Below are 20,229 nucleotides of genomic sequence, written 5' to 3'. Positions count from 1 at the left end.
TCTCTCTCTCTCTCTCTCTCCCCCCTTCTACTGTGGCTGATATTGAAACTGACTGATTCTCCAGAGAGCAGAGGGATGCTAGAGAGAGGAGACTAATGTGGGAACACAGGCCATTACACTGATTGGATGTTAATGTTTTTTTGGCAGCGGAGAGAGGAGAGAGAGAAAAGAGGACATTAGATGAGAGGAGCAGAGAGGAGGGGAAGGAAAGGAAGAGGAGGGGAGGGGAGAGAGATGAGATGAGAGGGGAGGGCAAGGGGAGGAGAGAAGCAGAGAGGACAGGAAAGGAGGCTGTCCTGAGAGTCCAGTAGGTCATTCTACAGTGTCATTGATCTGTGTGTGTGTGTATGTGTGTTCATGTGTGTGTGTGTGTGTGTGTGTGTGTGTGTGTGTGTGTGTGTGTGTGTGTGTGTGTGTGTGTGTGTGTGTGTGTGTGTGAGACCAAAGAGCCATTCTTCAGTGTCATCATTCAGCGTGGTCTGAATAGATTATGTCATCATGATAGCAGACTGGTACAGACTGTTACAGTACCAGAGCACAGAAAGGGTGGTATAGAGAGGACATGCTGCGTCTGGGGTTACTAACTGCACCGCTACATATTCTAGTCTGGTCTGGTCTTGTCTGGTCTATGCTAATCAATGCATTGTGTTGCTATTCTCTACTATTTAATTTAATTTGATTAAATTCTCTTCTACAGAACATCTGTTGTGGATTAACCAAAGACAGTGTGACCCTAAACTCTATCATCACAGAAGGAGGGCAGGAAATGATACAGGAAATTATACTCTAGTCTTGTTTTAGACCAATGAGAAGTCAGGAAGCCCTGCTTGCTGAACTCCACCAATGAGGACTGACCTTTAGTTTTTTTGGGGAATTGAGCCAATGCCATACATCAACTGTATTTTTATACTGTTACTTACAGTGCCTTCAGAAAGTATTCATACCCCTTGACTTATTCCACCTTTTGTTGTGTTACAGCCTGAATTCAAACTGGATTAAATATATTTTTTTCCTCAACCATCTACACATAATACCCCATATTGCCAAAGTGAAAACATGTTTTTAGAAATGTTTGCAAATGTATTGAAAATGAAATACAGAAATATCTCATTTACATAAGTATTCACACTCCTGAGTCAATACATGTTAGAATCACCTTTGGCAGCGATTACAGCTGTGTGTCTTTCTGGGTAAGTCTCTAAGATCTTTGCACACCTGGATTGTACAATATTTGCCCATTATTATTTACACAATTCTTCAAGCTCTGTCAAATTGATTGTTGATCAAGTCAAGTTGATTTTCAAGTCATGCCATAGATTTTTCATGCAGATTTAAGTCAAAACTGTAAGTCGGCCACTCAGGAACATTTACTGTCTTCTTGGTAAGCAACTCCAGTGTAGATTTGGCCTTGTGTTTAAGGTTAGTGTCCTGCTGAAAGGTGAATTCATCTCCCAGTGTCTGGTGGAAAGCAGGCTGAACCAGGTTTTCCTCTAGGATTTTGCCTGTACTTAGTTCCATTCCGTTAATTTTTTATCCTGAAAAACTCCCCAGTCCTTAATGATTACAAGCATACCCATAACATGATGCAGCCACCACCATGCTTGAAAATATGAAGAGTGGTACTCAGTGATGTGTTGTGTTGGATTTGCCCCAAACATAACACTTTGTATTCAGGACAAAAGTTAATTGCTTTGCCACATTTTTTGCAGTATTACTTTAGTGCCTTGTTGCAAACAGGATGCATGTTTTGGAATATTTTGATTCTGCACAGGCTTCTTTCTTTTCACTCTGTCAATTAAGTTAGTATTGTGGAGTAACTACAATGTTGTTGATCCATCCTCAGTTTTCTCCCATCGCAGCCATTAAACTCTGTAACTGTTTTAAAGTCACCATTGGCCTCATGGTGAAATCCCTGAGCGGTTTCCTTCCTCTCCGGCAACTGAGTTAGGAAGGACGCCTGTATCTTTGTAGTGATTGGGTGTAATGTTACACCATCCAAAAATGTAATTATTAATTTCACCATGCTCAAAGGGATATTCAATGTCTACTTTTTTTTTTACCCATCTACCAATAGGTGCCCATCTTTGAGAGGCATTGGAAAACCTCCCTGGTCTTTGTGGTTGAATCTGTGTTTGAAATTCACTGCTCGACTGAGGGACCTTACCGATAATTGTATGAGTGGGGTACAGAGATAGTCATTCAAAAATCATGTTAAACACTATTATTGTACACAGAGTGAGTCCATGCAACTTATTATGTGACTTGTTAAGTAACTTTTAACTCCTGAACTTATTTAGGCTTGCATAACAAAGGCATTTCAGCTTTCCATTTCTTATTAATTTCTACACATTTTGAAAAATATAATTCCACTTAAACATTATGGGGTATTGTGTGTAGGCCAGTGACAGAAAAATCTCAATTTAATCCATCTGAAATTCAGGCTGTAACACAACAAAATGTTTGAAAGTGTATGAATAATTTCTGAAGGCATTGTTAACATTTACGTCATTTAGCAGACACTCTTATCCAGAGCGACTTACAGTAGTGAGTGCATACATTTTAGTACTGGTCCCCCATAGGAATCAAACCCACAACCCTGGCGTTGCAAGCACCATGCTCTACCAACTGAGCCACACAGGACAAGTGTAAGGAATCTCTTACCTGTGCCTGGGGCTAGCAGGAAACACTGTCGCCTGCAGCGCATACATGTTACCACTCATCTGTCTGTCACAATGAAATGAAAATACACCCCAAAAATATACAATGGGGTGCTAAATTATTGACACCCTTGATACAGATGAGCAATAATGACTGTATAAAATAAATCATTCAAATATTTTGTATGCTCCAAAAATTGGGAAATTATTTTCTTTTATACTATTACAATTGCTCAGAGAAAGAGATGTTGTTTAACAAGTAATACTTTTCTTCTCAAAAAGGTAGGGGTCAAAATTATTGACACCCCTAAATATTCGTATAAATAAAGTAGCCAAATGTTTAGTATTTGGTCCCATATTCCTAGCACGCAATGACTACATCAAGCTTGTGACTCTACAAACTTGTTGGATGCATTTTAGTTGTGTTTCAGAAGATTTTGTGCCCAATAGAAATGAATGGTAAATAATGTATTGTGTTATTATGGAGTCATAATGACACAGAAAGTTACAGAGGGCCAAAGATCATAACCCCAAAACATGCTAACCTCCCCTGTTATTGCTAATGGTGAGAGGTAAACATGTCTTGGGGGTATGATCTTTCACCCTCTTAAATTTTCTCACTCATCATTATTCACGATTCATTCAGGATTATCCATAATCATGGTAGCATCCACATTAATGTAGAAGTGTTTAGAAACATATTATATTCTTATTTACAATAAAAATGACTCCAAAATGACACAATACATTATTTACCATTCATTTATATTGGGCACAAAATCATCTGAAACACAACCAAAACGAACTGACAAATGCAGTCACAAGCTTGATGTAGTCATTGCGTGCTAGGAATATGGGACCAAATACTAAACTTTTGACTACTTCCTTTCGGAAAAAGATTTCTCTGAGAAATGGTATTACTATAAAATAATTATATAATTTTTTGCATACAATATAGCTCAGTATTTGTATTATTATTTTATACTGTCATTATTGCTCATATTTATCAAGGGTGTCAATCTTTTCAGACCCCACTGTATATTTAAAATGATGATCCAGGGATAGGAGTGGACAGGACAGGATAGGACTGGACAGGATAGGAGGTGAGAGGACAGGAGAGGAGAGGAGAGGACAGGAGAGGGGAGGGCAGAGGAGAGGAGGTGAGAGGGAAGGAGAGGAGGAGAGAGGAGAGGACAAGATAGAAGGGGAGAGGACAGGAGAGGAGATTTGGGGAGAGGACAGTAGAGGGGAGGGCAGAGGAGAGGAGGGGAGATGGAAGGAGAGGAGGGGAGAGGAGAGGCGGGGAGAGGAGCAGAGGGGAGGAGAGGGGAGAGGATGGGAGAGGGGAGAGGAGAGGAGGGGTGAGGACAGGAGAGGAGAGGAGAGGAGAGGAGGAGAGAGGGAAGGCGAGGAGGGGAGAGGAGAGGAGAGGAGAGGAGAGGAGAGGAGAGGAGAGGAGAGGAGAGGAGAGGAGAGAGAGGAGAGAGAGGAGAGGAGAGGAGAGGAGAGGAGAGGAGAGGAGAGGACAGGAGAGGACAGGAGAGGAGAGGAGAGCAGGGGAGAGGACAGGACAGGAGAGGAGAGCAGAGGAGAGGAGAGGAGAGGAGAGGAGAGGAGAGGAGAGGAGAGGAGAGGAGAGGAGAGGAGAGGAGAGGAGAGGAGAGGAGAGGAGAGGAGGAGAGGAGGGGACAGGAGAGGACAGGAGAGGAGAGCAGGGGAGAGGACAGGACAGGAGAGGAGAGGAGAGCAGAGCAGAGGAGAGGAGAGGAGAGGAGAGGAGAGGAGAGGAGAGGAGAGGAGAGGACAGGACAGGACAGGAGAGGAGAGGAGAGGAGAGGAGAGGAGAGGAGAGGAGAGGAGAGGAGAGGAGAGGAGAGGAGAGGAGAGGAGAGAGAGGAGAGGAGAGGAGAGGAGAGGAGAGGAGAGGAGAGAGGACGGGAGGGGAGTGGACAGGAGAGGACAGGAGAGGAGAGCAGGGGAGAGGACAGGAGAGAGAGCAGGGGAGAGAGGAGAGGAGAGGAGAGAGAGGAGAGGAGAGGAGAGGAGAGGAGAGGAGAGGAGAGGAGAGGGAGAGGAGAGGAGAGGAGAGGAGAGGAGAGGAGAGGAGAGGAGAGGAGAGGGAGAGGAGAGGAGAGGAGAGGAGAGGAGAGGAGAGGAGAGGAGAGGAGAGGAGAGGAGAGGAGAGGAGAGGAGAGGAGAGGAGAGGAGAGGAGAGCAGAGCAGAGCAGAGCAGAGGAGAGGAGAGGAGAGGAGAGGGAGAGGAGAGGAGAGGAGAGGAGAGGGAGAGGAGAGGAGAGGAGAGGGAGAGGAGAGGAGAGGACAGGAGAGGAGAGGAGAGGAGAGGAGAGAGGAGAGGAGAGGAGAGGAGAGGAGAGGAGAGGAGAGGAGAGGAGAGGAGAGAGAGGAGGAGAGGAGAGGAGAGGAGAGGAGAGGAGAGGAGAGAGGACGGGAGGGGAGTGGACAGGAGAGGACAGGAGAGGAGAGCAGGGGAGAGGACAGGAGAGGAGAGCAGGGGAGAGGAGAGGAGAGGAGAGGAGAGGAGAGGAGAGGAGAGGAGAGGAGAGGAGAGGAGAGGAGAGGGAGAGGAGAGGAGAGGAGACCAGACAGGAGAGGTGAGGAGGGGAGAGGACAGGACAGGACAGGACAGGACAGGACAGGAGAGGAGAGGAGAGGAGAGGAGAGGAGAGGAGAGGAGAGGAGAGGAGAGGAGAGGAAAGGGAAAGGAAAGGAAAGGAAAGGAAAGGGAAAGGAAAGGGAAAGGAAAGGAAAGGAAAAGGAAAGGAAAGGAAAGGAGAGGAGAGGAGAGGACAGGAGAGGAGAGGAGAGGAGAGGAGAGGAGAGAGAGGAGAGGAGAGGAGAGGAGAGGAGAGGAGAGGAGAGGAGAGGAGAGGAGAGGAGAGGAGAGGAGAGGAGAGGAGAGGAGGAGAGAAGGAGAGAAGGAGAGAGGACAGGAGAGGAGGGGAGTGGACAGGAGAGGAGGGGAGAGGACAGGAGAGGACAGGAGAGGAGAGCAGGGGAGAGGACAGGACAGGAGAGGAGAGGAGAGGAGAGGAGAGGAGAGGAGAGGAGAGGAGAGGAGAGGAGAGGAGAGGAGAGGAGAGGAGAGGAGAGGACCGGACAGGGAGGAGAGAGAGAGGAGAGGAGAGGGAGAGGAGAGGAGAGGAGAGGAGAGGAGAGGAGAGGAGAGGAGAGGAGAGGACAGGAAAGGAAAGGAAAGGAAAGGAAAGGAGGGGAGGGGAGAGGAGGGGAGAGGACAGGAGAGGAGGTGAGAGGACAGGAGAGAAGGGAAGAGGAGAGGGAAGGAGGGTAGAGGGCAGGAGAGGAAGGGAGAGGAGAGGGAAGGACGTCTCACCTATGATCCAGAGTATGAGCAGGTAGTCGATCATCTCCAGGGCAGGGCCCATGGTGTTCTTCTTGCCCTCATTGTACACCAGAGAGTACAGGTTGAGGAGCAGGAGGAAGGTGAGGTAGGAGGCACTGTGGATGATGAACTTGACGAAGGGCGTGTGGATGATATGGCCAACACGGGAGCGCGGCACCACCAGGTAGCACAGGGAGAGCAGCGGCCACAGCACCGCCACGCTCAGTACCGTGGACATCTTCAGACACGTGTGTTTACGCCGGTAGCTGGCCGTCTCGCCGAACCAGACGGTGTTGAGGAACTGCTGGCAGTTGGACTGGGCCACAAACTGGAGGGGGTGGGGAGGAGGTGGTGCCATGCCGGGACAGTAGGAGGCGCCACAGAACAATGATGTGGATGGAGATGGAGAAGTCAACATGGAAACAAAGAGAGAAGAAGTAAAGGGTTATTCAGAATGGTAATTCATTCCAGAATACGGTACATGTACATTGTCAACAGTGTGCTTGTTTATCATGTGTCTTGCCTTGGATTTGTTTGCTGTGGAAAACTGAGCATGATCCCATCTTTATGGTTTGTTCCCAGTCATAACAAATTGTACTAATGTCATACTCTGTGACCACATCCCACCACTGACACAAAACAGAAATAGGAGGCATGTTTATCAAACACAGATTCAGTCAAGGCTATGAAGAGACAGTGGTTAGGGCTCTGATGCACATGTTCTCTCTCTCTCTCTCTCTCTCTCTCTCTCTCTCTCTCTCTCTCTCTCTCTCTCTCTCTCTCTCTCTCTCTCTCTCTCTCTCTCTCTCTCTCTCTCTCTCTCTCTCTCTCTCTCTCTCTCTCTCTCTCTCTCTCTCTCTCTCTCTCTCTCTCTCTCTCTCTCTCTCTCTCTCTCTCTCTCTCTCTCTCTCTCTCTCTCTCTCTCTCTCTCTCTCTCTCTCTCTCTCTCTCTCTCTGGTTCTGGTACTAGAGGAGCTCGTATTAGCATAATTTCTCAATGTGAGACAGAATGGCAGCAGCATGCTCTAGCCTTGCTGTGATATACAGTATAACCCAAACACAACCTGCCAGGCTGAGCAAGACCAGTTATAAATAACAGAACAGCTTCAAACATACACCCTCATAACAGTCTGTCTCTGCCTCTGTCTCTGCTCTGGTCTGAGCTGGTCCTGTCCTCGGTTGGATGTAGCCTGGAGAGACCATAGCTTATTCAGGGTCATATTTCCACCAGACAACTACAGTAATAACAGATGTTGTGGTCTTCACTGTTTATGAATTATGATTATAGTCGTTCATAATTCACTATAATCACCCTCTTTACCTAACAGTCTGCTATTGTTCGTGTAGGCTACAATAAAACAGTCCAAATAGTTCACATGATGTATGTTCTGTGAATATATAAATATAAATGATGCCATGCTATAAATTCAGTGCTTTCAACTGTCAACCATTTCCACCTATTCATCATGTTTTATTTGTTTAGCCTAGCGCTGTATGCTAATACATTTTAGGGAGTCGTCCCTCCCTCCCTCACCTCTTCCTGGTTGTATTTGATGGACACTTTGAGTTTCACCTAGGTTCACAAAGTTCCCCTGGGAACTTTTGGAAAATTACTGGAACATACTGGTACTTGATGGCCAGTTATTTTGAGTCTCACCTCTTTCTGGTTGTACTTGATGGCTAGTTTGAGTCGGCTGAGGTTCATGCGTTCCTCCATCAGGCCTCTCTTGTCCACTGTGTCCTCATTGGCCATGTGGTTGAGGATCACCTCCAGTTCTCTAGAGTTACGTGCCTGGGCCAGGAGGTCCTTAGCAAACATCTTACACTGCTTAGCCAGCTCCTCATAGTCATTCCTGGAACCATGGAGAGGAGAGGAGAGGAGAGGAGAGGAGAGGAGAGGAGAGGAGAGGAGAGGAGAGGAGAGGAGAGGAGAGGAGAGGAGAGGAGAGGAGAGGAGAGGAGAGAGAGGAGAGGAGAGGAGAGGAGAGGAGAGGAGAGGAGAGGGGGAAGAGGAAAGGAGAGCAGAGGAGAGGAGAGGGGGAAGAGGAGAGGAGAGGGGGAAGAGGAGAGGGGGGAGAGGAGAGGGGGAAGAGGAAAGGAGAGGGGGAAGAGGGGGAAGAGGAAAGGATAGGAAAGGGGGAAGAGGAGAGGAGAGGAGGAGGAAGCGGAAGAAGAGGAGGAGGAGGAGAGGGAAGGAGACGGGAGGAGGAGATGAAAGAAGAGGTGGAAGATGAGGAAGGAGAGGAAGAAAAGGAGGAAGAGTGGGTGTCAAAGACACAGCATGATTAAAACAGCTTAAAGCTGAAATTTGCAGTTGTGAAACTGCTTCGTCTGTTTGCGATATTACAACAACAAAAAAGTTACTTCAAACAACAAACAGTGCAGGTGCGATAGAATAGCAGAATATGTACTGCAACTTTTTTTTACCACAAAGCTAGATGTTCCTCTCCTCCATTTCATTAACAAAACAAAAACAATAACAAAGGTGCTGGTGTGAACAGTGGCACTGTTTGCCCCTTTACGTATTCCAGCTTTAAGTAATTATCATTACATTTTACTTATTTAGCCAGGATAATCAAATCACTAACACTTGCCACTGTTTTCCAGGGAGTCTTTTAGCTTCAATTAATTGAGAAACTATTAGCTACACAGAGTGCAATCTGAAAGAGCCCTTATACCGATACAGCCAGACATAAACCAGTCATAGGACAGAAACACAATTAAGACATTATAGAAGGCTATGGAAGGCAGTGGTGGAAAAAGTACCCAATTGTCATACTTAAAAATGAAGTAAAATATACCTTAATAGAAAAAGACTCAAGTAAAAATGAAAGTCACCCAGTAAAATACTACTTGAATAAATGTCTAAAGGTATTTGGTTTTAACTATACTAAAGTAACAAAAGTAAATGTAATTGCTAAAATATACTTAAGTATTTCAAATTCCTTATATTAAGCAAACCAGATGGCACATATTTATTTTGTATTTACTGATAGCCAGGGGCACGCTCCAACACTCAGACATAATTTACAAACAAAGCATTTGTGTTTAGTGAGTCCGCCAGATCAGAGGCAGTAGGGATGACCAGGGATGTTCTCTTGATAAGTGTGTGAATTGGACCATTTTCTTTAAGTAGTACTTTAAACTACAGTGCTATTGTCACGATCGTTGACTGAAGACACGGACCAAGGCGCAGCGTGATAAGCGTACATACTTTTATTTAACGTACTTAACGACGAAAACAACAAACAAACGATACGTGAAGTCCTGAGGTTATAACACAACAAACCTTTACGGAACAAGATCCCACAAAGACTAGTGCAAAACAGGCTGCCTAAGTATGGTCCCCAATCAGAGACAACGAGCTACAGCTGCCTTTGATTGGGAACCACCCTGGCCAACATAGATCAAACGATCTAGAACAAAAACATAGAAAAACTAAACATAGCAAATCCACACCCTGGCTCAACATTTAAGAGTCCCCAGAGCCAGGGCGTGACAGCTATGAAAAGGTATTTCCCCTCTTTCTAATTTTCTCTACTTTTGCATATTTGTGATACTGAATGTTATCAGATCTTCAACCAAAACATAATATTAGATAAAGGGAACATAAGTGAACAAATAACACAACAATTACATATTTATTTCATAAACAAAGTTATGCAACACCCAATTCCCCTGTGTGAAAAAGTAATTGCCCCCTTACACTCAATAACTGGTTGTGCCACCTTTAGCTGCAATGACTCCAATAGAAGGAACCATGAATTCTGCTCTGTATCAGAGAATTCTACAGGAGAATGTCAGACCATCCGTCTGTGAGCTGAAGCTGAAGCGCAGCTGGGTCATGCAGCAAGACAATGATCCAAAACACACAATCAAGTCTACATGAAAATTGCTAAAAAGCAACAAATTGGAAGTTTTGGAATGGCCTAGTCAAAGTCCAGACCTAATCCCAATTGAGATTTACATTTACATTGACATTTACATTTTAGTCATTTAGCAGACGCTCTTATCCAGAGCGACTTACAGTTAGCGCATACATTATTTTATCGAACCCACAACCCTGGCGTTGCAAACGCCATGCTCTACCAACTGAGCTACAGTGAGGGGAAAAAGTATTTGATCCCCTGCTGATTTTGTACGTTTGCCCACTGACAAAGACATGATCAGTCTATAATTTTAATGGTAGGTTTATTTGAACAGTGAGAGACAGAATAACAAACAAAAAATCCAGAAAAATGCATGTCAAAAATGTTATGAATTGATTTGCATTTTAATGAGGGAAATAAGTATTTGACCCCTCTGCAAAACATGACTTAGTACTTGGTGGCAAAACCCTTGTTGGCAATCACAGAGGTCAGACGTTTCTTGTAGTTTGCCACCAGGTTTGTACACATCTCAGGAGGGATTTTGTTCCACTCCTCTTTACAAATCTTCTACAAGTCATTAAGGTTTCGAGGCTGACGTTTGGCAACTCGAACCTTCAGCTCCCTCCACAGATTTTCTATGGGATTAAGGTCTGGAGACTGGCTAGGCCACTCCAGGACCTTAATATGCTTCTTCTTGAGCCACTCCTTTGTTGCCTTGGCCGTGTGTTTTGGGTCATTGTCATGCTGTAATACCCATCCACGACCCATTTTCAATGCCCTGGCTGAGGGAAGGAGGTTCTCACCCAAGATTTGACGGTACATGGCCCCGTCCATCGTCCCTTTGATGCGGTGAAGTTGTCCTGTCCCCTTAGCAGAAAAACACACCGAAAGCATAATGTTTCCACCTCCATGTTTGACGTTGGGGATGGTGTTCTTGGGGTCATAGGCAGCATTCCTCCTCCTCCAAACACGGCGAGTTGAGTTGATGTCAAAGAGCTCGATTTTGGTCTCATCTGACGACAACACTTTCATCCAGTTCTCCTTTGAATCATTCAGATGTTCATTGGCAAACTTCAGACGGGCCTGTATATGTTCTTTCTTGAGCAGGGGGACCTTGCGGGCGCTGCAGGATTTCAGTCCTTCACGGCGTAGTGTGTTACCAATTGTTTTCTTGGTGACTATGGTCCCAGCTGCCTTGAGATCATTGACAAGATGCTCCTGTGTAGTTCTGGGCTGATTCCTCACCGTTCTCATGATCATTGCAACTCCACGAGGTGAGATCTTGCATGGAGCCCCAGGCCGAGGGAGATTGACAGTTATTTTGTGTTTATTCCATTTGCGAATAATCGCACCAACTGTTGTCACCTTCTCATCAAGCTGCTTGGCGATGGTCTTGTAGCCCATTCCAGCCTTGTGTAGGTCTACAATCTTGTCCCTGACATCCTTGGAGAGCTCTTTGGTCTTGGCCATGGTGGAGAGTTTGGAAATCTGATTGATTGATTGCTTCTGCGGACAGGTGTCTTTTATACAGGTAACAAGCTGAGATTAGGAGCACTCCCTTTAAGAGTGTGCTCCTAATCTCAGCTCGTTACCTGTATAAAAGACACCTGGGAGCCAGAAATCTTTCTAATTGAGAGGGGGTCAAATACTTATTTCCCTCATTAAAATGCAAATCAATTTATAACATTTTTGACATGTGTTTTTCTGGATTTTGTTGTTGTTATTCTGTCTCTCACTGTTCAAATAAACCTACCATTAAAATTATAGACTGATAATTTCTTTGTCAGTGGGCAAACGTACAAAATCAGCAGGGGATCAAATACTTTTTTCCCTCACTGTACATCCCCTGCCGGCCATTCCCTCCCCTACCCTGGACGACGCTGGGCCAATTGTGCGCCGCCCCATGGGTCTCCCGGTCGGTTTTACTTAAGTACTTTATACCACTGATGGAAAGAAGCCTTTCAGCAGGGTTCGCCAACTGGCGACCCCCACATTTTGGGGTGGGAATCTTCATTGTTGGACATAAAAGACTATAAAAAACACCAGGAAATCAGCTCCAAGTGATTTTCATTTCGGAAATCTGTTCCCAAATATTCCCACGCAAAATAAAGAGACTTACATGTGTTTGTATACAAATGTAAGCAAGGTTTGAAATGATTATGTTTTAGTAAAATATTATATCTGTTTGGGCTTCTTGTAGCCCCCCAACCATCCGATTAAGATGTATTTTTTATTGTATTATTTATTGATCCCTGCCTTTGAGTGTCCTACTAGAAGCTCTCACCTGAACTCTACCACCAGGATGTGTGCGTTTGTGTGTGTGTGTGTGTGTCTGTGTGTGTGTGTGTGTGTGTGGCGTACCTGAACTCCACCTCGACCAGGCTGAGCTCCCTGAGGTCTGCACTCAGCTCGAAGGCCCTGAGGATGGGGTCCTCCTCGGTCAGCATGATCAGAGATGGGCTGGCCAGGCACCTGTAGATGTCCAGACGAAACCTGTAGGGAGGGGTGGGGGAGCGAGGGAGGGAGAGGGGTGAGAGGAGGTTGAGGTAAGGAGGGAGGGAGGGGTTGGGAGAGGAGGTAGGGAGGGAATGAGAGATGAAGAAAAGGAGAAAGAAAAAAGAAGCAACAGGGAAGGAAGGGTAGGTAGAGGGAGGGGAGATAGAGGAAGGGAACGAGACAGAGAGAGAGAGAGAGAGACAGAGACAGAGACAGAGACAGAGAGAGAGAGAGAGAGAGAGAGAGAGAGAGAGAGAGAGAGAGAGAGAGAGAGAGAGAGAGAGAGAGAGAGAGAGAGAGAGAGAGAGAGAGAGAGAGAGAGAGAGAGAGAGAGAGAGAGAGAGAGAGAGAGAGAGAGAGAGAAAGAGAGAGAGTTTTTATAAAACCTTTATTTTATACTTGAGTATTAACACAAATAATGGCACACTATGCCTTTTCAAAAATTAAACAACAAATTAGTAATTTCAAAATAAAAAATGATATTTATAAATAAATTAAATTAAATTAAAAATCATATTTATACATTCAACTCATTTCATCAACAAAACATAATTTATCCTCCTCTACAAAGCACAACACTCCTTCATAGGCCCACTTTTCCTCAAACAATGGGAGATCTTTTACAGCCAAAAAAAACTCAAAATCTACTTTTATTCTTGCTTTGACTAATCCTTTAAAAACACTTCTTACATCCTGGCCATATCCCGTATCTATTTTATGTTTCCTACTCAGAATAATTTACATCTTAGCTTGTCCCAAAATAACATGCAACAGTTGACACTTTATCTTCTTTTGCTTACTATATTGAAACCCCAAAATAAAAACAGTGTTATTGAAAATCTCCCCTCCAGCTGTAAACAAAGACTATAGTAATTCAAAGAGAGGCTTAATCCTCTCACACTCCATAAAACAATGAAAAATTGTTTCTCTTATAATACAAAAAGGATATCCATCTCTAACATCCGAGTTAATAACAGAAGCAAAACCCTCCATTGCATGTCACCAGTGCCTTTTTGTAACGGTGGCTTGTACAGTGCTCTCCATGCTGGCATCACCTTGTCACCAATGCCCAGTTTCACCCTCCAAGGAGTGTCTTTTCTATTCTTAAATGTATCTTTGTTCAAAACCTTGACACACACCCTATATACATCTTTCCCATTCACCTCATCCAAACCCACCTCTTCCAACCCTCTCAAATCCAGTAATAACGCCTTTCTTTCTGACTCTGGGATATTGGGTGTAATCCTCAGTCTTGGAAATGGGACGTTTTCATCTTGTACTTTCTTCTCAATACTAAGGAAGTCTCAAGGTTTTGCTCGCCTGACCTGAGGAACAGTATCTCATGATAAGCTGTAGACCACACTATTTACCAAGAGAGTTTTCATCTATATTTTTTGTAGCTGTCTACCTACCCCCACAAACCGATGCTGGCACTAAGATTTCACTCAATGAGCTGTATAAGGCCATAAGCAGACAGGACAACGCCTATCCAGAGGCAGCGCTCCTAGTGGCCGGGGACTTTAATGCAAGGAAACTTAAATCCGTTCTGCCAAATTTCTATCAGCATGTTAAATGTGCAACCAGAGGAAAACTCTAGACCACCTTTACTCCACACACAGAGACGCATACAAAGCTCTCCCTCGCCCTCCATTTGGCAAATCTGACCATAACTATATTCTCCTGATTCCGGCTTATAAGCAAAAACTAAAGCAGCAAGCACCAGTGACTCGGTTAATAAAAAAGTGGTCAGATGACGCAGATGCTAAGCTACAGGACTGTTTTGCTAGCACAGACTGGAACATGTTCCGGGATTCTTCAGATAGCATTGAGGAGTACACCACATCAGTCACTGGCTTCATCAATAAGTGCATCGATGATGTCGTCCCCACAGTGACCGTACGTACATACCCCAACCAGAAGCCATGGATTACAGGAAACATCCGCACTGAGCTAAAGGGTAGAGCTGCCGCTTTCAAGAACGGGACTCTAACCCGGACGCTTATAAGAAATCCCGCTATGCCCTCCGACGAACCATCAAACAGGCAAAGAGTCAATACAGGACTAAGATTGAATCGTACTACACTGGCTCTGACGCTCGTCGGATGTGGCAGGGCTTGAAAACTATTACAGACTACAAAGGGAAGCACAGCTGCGAGCTGCCCAGTGACACAAGCCTACCAGACGAGGCTAAACCACTTCTATGCTCGCTTCGAGGCAAGCAACACTGAAGCATGCATGAGAGCACCAGCTGTTCCGGATGACTATGTGATCACGCTCTCCGTAGCCGATGTGAGTAAGACTTTTAAGCAGGTCAACATTCACAAGGCCGCAGGGCCAGACGGATTACCAGGACGTGTACTCCGAGCATGTGCTGACCAACTGGCAAGTGTCTTCACTGACATTTTCAACATGTCCCTGACTGAGTCTGTAATACCAACATGTTTCAAGCAGACCACCATAGTCCCCGTGCCCAAGGACTCTAAGATAACCTGCCTAAATGACTACCGACCCGTAGCACTGACGTCTGTAGCCATGAAGTGCTTTGAAAGGCTGGTCATGGCTCACATCAACAGCATTATCCCAGAAACCCTAGACCCACTCCAATTTGCATACCGCCCCAACAGATCCACAGATGATGCAATCTCTATTGCACTCCACACTGCCCTTTCCCACCTGGACAAGAGGAACACCTACGTGAGAATGCTATTCATTGACTACAGCTCAGCATTCAACACCATAGTGCCCTCTAAGCTCATCACTAAGCTAAGGATCCTGGGACTAAACACCTCCCTCTGCAACTGGATCCTGGACTTCCTGACGGGCCGCCCCAGGTGGTAAGGGTAGGTAACAACACATCTGCCACACTGATCCTCAACACGGGGGCCCCTCAGGGGTGCGTGCTCAGTCCCCTCCTGTACTCTCTGTTCACCCATGACTGCATGGCCAGGCACGACTCCAACACCATCATTAAGTTTGCCGACGACACAACAGTGGTAGGCCTGATCACCGACAACGATGAGACAGCCTATAGGGAGGAGGTCAGAGACCTGGCCGTGTGGTGCCAGGACAACAACCTCTCCCTCAACGTGACCAAGACAAAGGAGATGATTGTGGACTACAGGAAAAAAAAGAGGACTGAGCACGCCCCCATTCTCATCGACGGGGCTGTAGTGGAACAGGTTGAGAGCTTCAAGTTCCTTGGTGTCCACATCACCAACAAACTATCATGGTCCAAACACACCAAGACAGTCGTGAAGAGGGCACGACAAAGCCTATTCCCCCTCAGGAGACTGAAAAGATTTGGCATGGGTCCTCAGATCCTCAAAAAAATTCTACAGCTGCACCATCGAGAGCATCCTGACTGGTTGCATCACCGCCTGGTATGGCAACTGCTTGGCCTCCGACCGCAAGGCACTACAGAGGGTAGTGCGTACGGCCCAGTACATCACTGGGGCCAAGCTTCCTGCCATCCAGGACCTCTACACTCAGGCGGTGTCAGAGGAAGGCCCTCAAAATTGTCAAAGACTCCAGCCACCCTAGTCATAGACTGTTCTCTCTGCTACCGCACGACAAGCGGTACCGGAGTGCCAAGTCTAGGTCCAAAAGACTTCTCAACAGCTTCTACCCCCAAGCCATAAGACTCCTGAACAGCTAATCATGGCTACCCGGACTATTTGCACTGCCCCCCCACCCCATCCTTTTTACGGTGCTGCTACTCTGTTAATTATTTATGCATAGTCACTTTAACTCTACCCACATGTACATATTACTTCAACTACCTCAACTAGCCGGTGCCCCCGCACATTGACTCTGCACCGGTACCCCCCTGTATATATAGCCTCCCTACTGTTATTTTATTTTACTTCTGCTCTTTTTTTCTCAACACTTTTTTTGTTGTTGTTTTATTTTGACTTTCTTTGTTAAAAATAAATGCACTGTTGGTTAAGGGCTGTAAGTAAGCATTTCACTGTAATGTCTGCACCTGTTGTATTCGGCGCATGTGACCAATACAATTTGATTTGATTTGATTTGATTTAGGCGACTGAAACGAAAACATATGCTTAAAGTACTTTGTTTCCTCCTTCAAAATATAATTTGGTGAATCATGGGTTACTCCGTCAATTGTAACCAGTTTCATTAAATTATTTTTGGTAGCAGATTAAAAAAGAATTTGGTGCATTTTTCCCTATATTCCATCCAGTTTGATTTATTTGTATAATATATTACATTTGATCTTTCTTGAATAAGTTTCTCCATTTCTTTTTGTTTTTCCTCTAATTTATTCTGAGCCTCTATGTTACAGTTTTTATTGCTATCTATCTGTTCTGTTAGACTTTCTAATTCCTTTGCTAGTATAAACTATTTTGACCTAAATTGCTTTTGTTTTCGAGATGAGTACTGAATTGCATGGCCTTTAAAGGCACATTTAAAGGTGTCCCATACAATAAGGGGTTTGCTGTACCTATGTTATGTCGGAAAAAGTCAGTTATAAATTCCTTTGTCCTAGTTAAAAATAAATTATCATCCAATAGGCTTTGATTACATTTCCAATATCCTCGCCCACGTGGAAATTCAGTAAGAGTAATGTATATGCCAATTATATGATGGTCCGACCGCATTCTGTCCCCTATCAACACTTTTTAAACTTTTGGTGCCAACGAGAATGAGATAAGAAAGAAGTCAAGACGACTAGCTTGATTGAGTCTCCGCCTTGTATATCTCACTAGATCAGGATATTTAAGCCTCCATATATCTACTAGTTCTAATGTATCCATGACATTCATGATTTCCTTAAGAGCATGTGGGTGTGATTTCCTTTACGGTCCAGGACCCATCCATCGACAACAGGACACAGTGCCACCCACAAAACAGAAGCAGATTAACCGCCAAAAGCATTTCCAATGCTGTCACCACTATATATATATATATATATATATATATATATATATATATATATATATATATATATATATAACTATTAAAAAATATATATCTATTCAAATATCCTGCATATCTTATTTTCCATCATTATCAATTAATATGCGTAACAATGTTGGCAGTTCATGCGCAGGATCTCAACATACAACCCGGATTGCCATTATATTACATTTAATTTGACAAGCAATTATTATCCTAGCAAATAATTACCGCGGTCCATCCCATACCCACCCCAACATCCTCACCCCCCCAACAACAGATGCGGGACAAACACACACGCACATACTCACATACTCCAACACACTCAACCCCCTTCCTCCACGATCAACCATAAAATCAGATGCTCAACGGTTGTTACATCCCAGAGCCCAACTCAAGAAAGGACCTGATTTACGAGTGCACATACAGTTACAGCTGATTGAGAAAGCATGCAAGATTGAGCAGAAATTGACAACAATGTGAGATTTGATTAATCTAATTAATCTATGTCAAGTCCTAGGTGATGGAGATCAGATCCAACCTCTTCACCTGAGACACAAACACTCTGGTCCCCCGTTGTAACCATTTTCCCCAAGCATCTCCGTGCAGTCAGACCTTTGATTATTTTGTGCCGCCTGGGCCACAATGATAAACCCCCTCTCTGATTGTCAGAGTGTGACCCCCTCCCCATGGGTTACTGCAGCCAGTGTTGCCAGCACTGCCACTACCTGGGTGGGGGTACCCCACCGGAATCCCCACCGACTAGGTACAAGGTCGTCAAGGTTCTCATTAGCAGCTTTGAGAATTTCCTTGTATATAATGCTCTCCCATCAGGGGGCTCTGGCTTTGTATGACCAACCCTGCCAGGCAGGCTCAGAGTCCTGATGGGGCGGTGCTGCTCAAGTAGGTCTCTGACCGCATTTATTTCTCTGTTTAGACTGCATACTCACAGCAGGTCCATAAAACAGATGGGAACTTCTCTTTGGTGTATGGGTCGCTCAGGTGGGTGTCCAGGATATAGGGTTGGGGATCTTTCCATCATGATAGGACAATCAAAAGTTAGATTAGATGTATACTATATTTAAAAATGTATATCCCTCATCTACACAAAATGTAAAGCTCTCTCTCACTACCCCTGCTCATAAACACCCATCAGCTCTGGGATATGCAACCATTTCTCCTCTCACTCACTTAACGTCGCACCCTTCCAAACACAAAAATGCACACCACATGGTTGACTGCAGAGGAAACGGGCTGAGCGCGCAAACGCACTCGCATCCCTCCCCTGCCGCAAGGGGGAAAGGACGCCAGGGAGAACACAGGACCAACCACAACAACCGCCCGCCAAAACAACAATTGCCCGCTAAAAAAGCCATGTTCTAATTAGTTGTATTTGAAGATGTATTATTCTGCTTGTTATCTTTTCTTGTTATATCGTTTTATCCTTTTTTTTTATACTATACTTACTATAAATGTTCTTTAATATTACAATCCCTATCATTGCTAGTATTTGGTGTTCCGTTATTCGACTCCTCTATTACAACTTTTAGAATAGCCATGGAGTAGTCTTTGTGTCTCTGAACATTTGGTTGTCAATATATAGTTTATCGACCACCAGTGCAACACGTTTCCCTTTTAATCTATTTTCCTTGAAGATTGGACACAGAACTTTGCGCCTTTCTGCAATCTCCCTCGGGAACTGATCATTCATGCCTATTTTCGTGCCAGCAAGTCTTTTACCTAGGCTTTTAACCATTGCTTTATCCTTAAAAAATGCAAATTTGGCAACGATTGGGCAATCATATTTCTGTCCTCTTTGTCCGAAACGGTGTACACGTTCGAGTTGGATTTTATCGACAGCCTCGAGTGGGATTTGAAGCGCTGTATGCAGGAAATCCTTCATAATATTCTCGGTTATTTCTCCCTCCTTTTCCTGAATACCCGTAAGTACTAAATTTTCTCTCATCGATCTAGTTTGGATGTCTAGTAAGGCTTCTTTCAGAAGGTTGTTCTCCTTTTTAAGTTCCCTAACGTCCGTTTCCATCTTAGTGGCTGTCACTTTTAATTTTATGGTTTCTTTCTCCATTATCGCAGCTTTTTCGTCACTCATTTCAAGACTCGCTTTCAAGTCTTTTACGTCCTTACTGACCAATTCTAGTATGCCCAATTTGTCATTTATCGACTTCAACAGGTCGCTTTCCACACTTACCAGAGCCTGTGTTGAAAAGCATATATCATCTGTATCAGTCGACCAGTCGCGTTTTCTCTTGGGGATTGGTTCTCCTCGTTTATCATCATCAAGCCAGTGTGTCTATGTATGCGGATGACTCAACACTATACACGTCAGCTACTACAGCAACTGAAATAACTGCAACACTTAACAAAGAGTTGCAGTTAGTTTCGGAATGGGTGGTAAGGAATAAGTTAGTCCTGAATATTTCCAAAACTAAAAGCATTGTATTTGGGTCAAATCATTCATTAACCCTAAACCTCAACTACATCTCGTAATTAATAATGTGGAAATTGAGCAAGTTGAGGTGACTAAACTGCTTGGAGTGACCCTGGATTGTAGACTGTCATGGTCAAAGCATATTGATACAACAGTAGCTAAGATGGGGAGAAGTATGTCCATAATTAAGCGCTGCTCTGCCTTCTTAACAACACTATCAACAAGGCAGGTCCTACAGGCGCTAGTTTTGTCGCACCTAGACTACTGTTCAGCAGTGTGGTCAGGTGCCACAAGGAGGGACTTGGGAAATGTACAGTTGGCTCAGAACAGGGCAGCACGGCTGGCCCTTAAAAGTACACGGAGAGCTAACATTGATGACATGCATGTCAGAGTGGAAGAGAGATTGACTTCATCACTGCTTGTTTTTGTGAGAGGTGTCGACGAGCTGAATATACCGAGCTGTCTGTTTGGAATACTGGC

The 20,229-nt window shown here is 44.6% G+C and overlaps 1 protein-coding gene across 1 annotated transcript in view; it reads right to left on the bottom strand.

The window, feature by feature from the left end:
- Positions 1–20,229, bottom strand: part of LOC121550082 (short transient receptor potential channel 1) — a 47,922-nt gene that overhangs the window by 9,060 nt on the left and 18,633 nt on the right. The window contains exons 5-7 of the mRNA XM_041862211.2: positions 12,249–12,380; positions 7,676–7,871; positions 6,010–6,346 (exon numbers count right to left, since the gene is read on the bottom strand). Coding sequence (XP_041718145.1) covers positions 6,010–6,346; positions 7,676–7,871; positions 12,249–12,380 — 665 coding nt within the window. The remainder of the gene's footprint in view (positions 1–6,009; positions 6,347–7,675; positions 7,872–12,248; positions 12,381–20,229) is intronic.

Source organism: Coregonus clupeaformis, chromosome 34 (assembly GCF_020615455.1).
Source record: "Coregonus clupeaformis isolate EN_2021a chromosome 34, ASM2061545v1, whole genome shotgun sequence".
In the NCBI taxonomy this organism is placed as follows: domain Eukaryota; kingdom Metazoa; phylum Chordata; class Actinopteri; order Salmoniformes; family Salmonidae; genus Coregonus; species Coregonus clupeaformis.
Note: the sequence above shows the minus strand (reverse complement) of the source record. Positions and strands in the feature narration are given on the sequence as shown.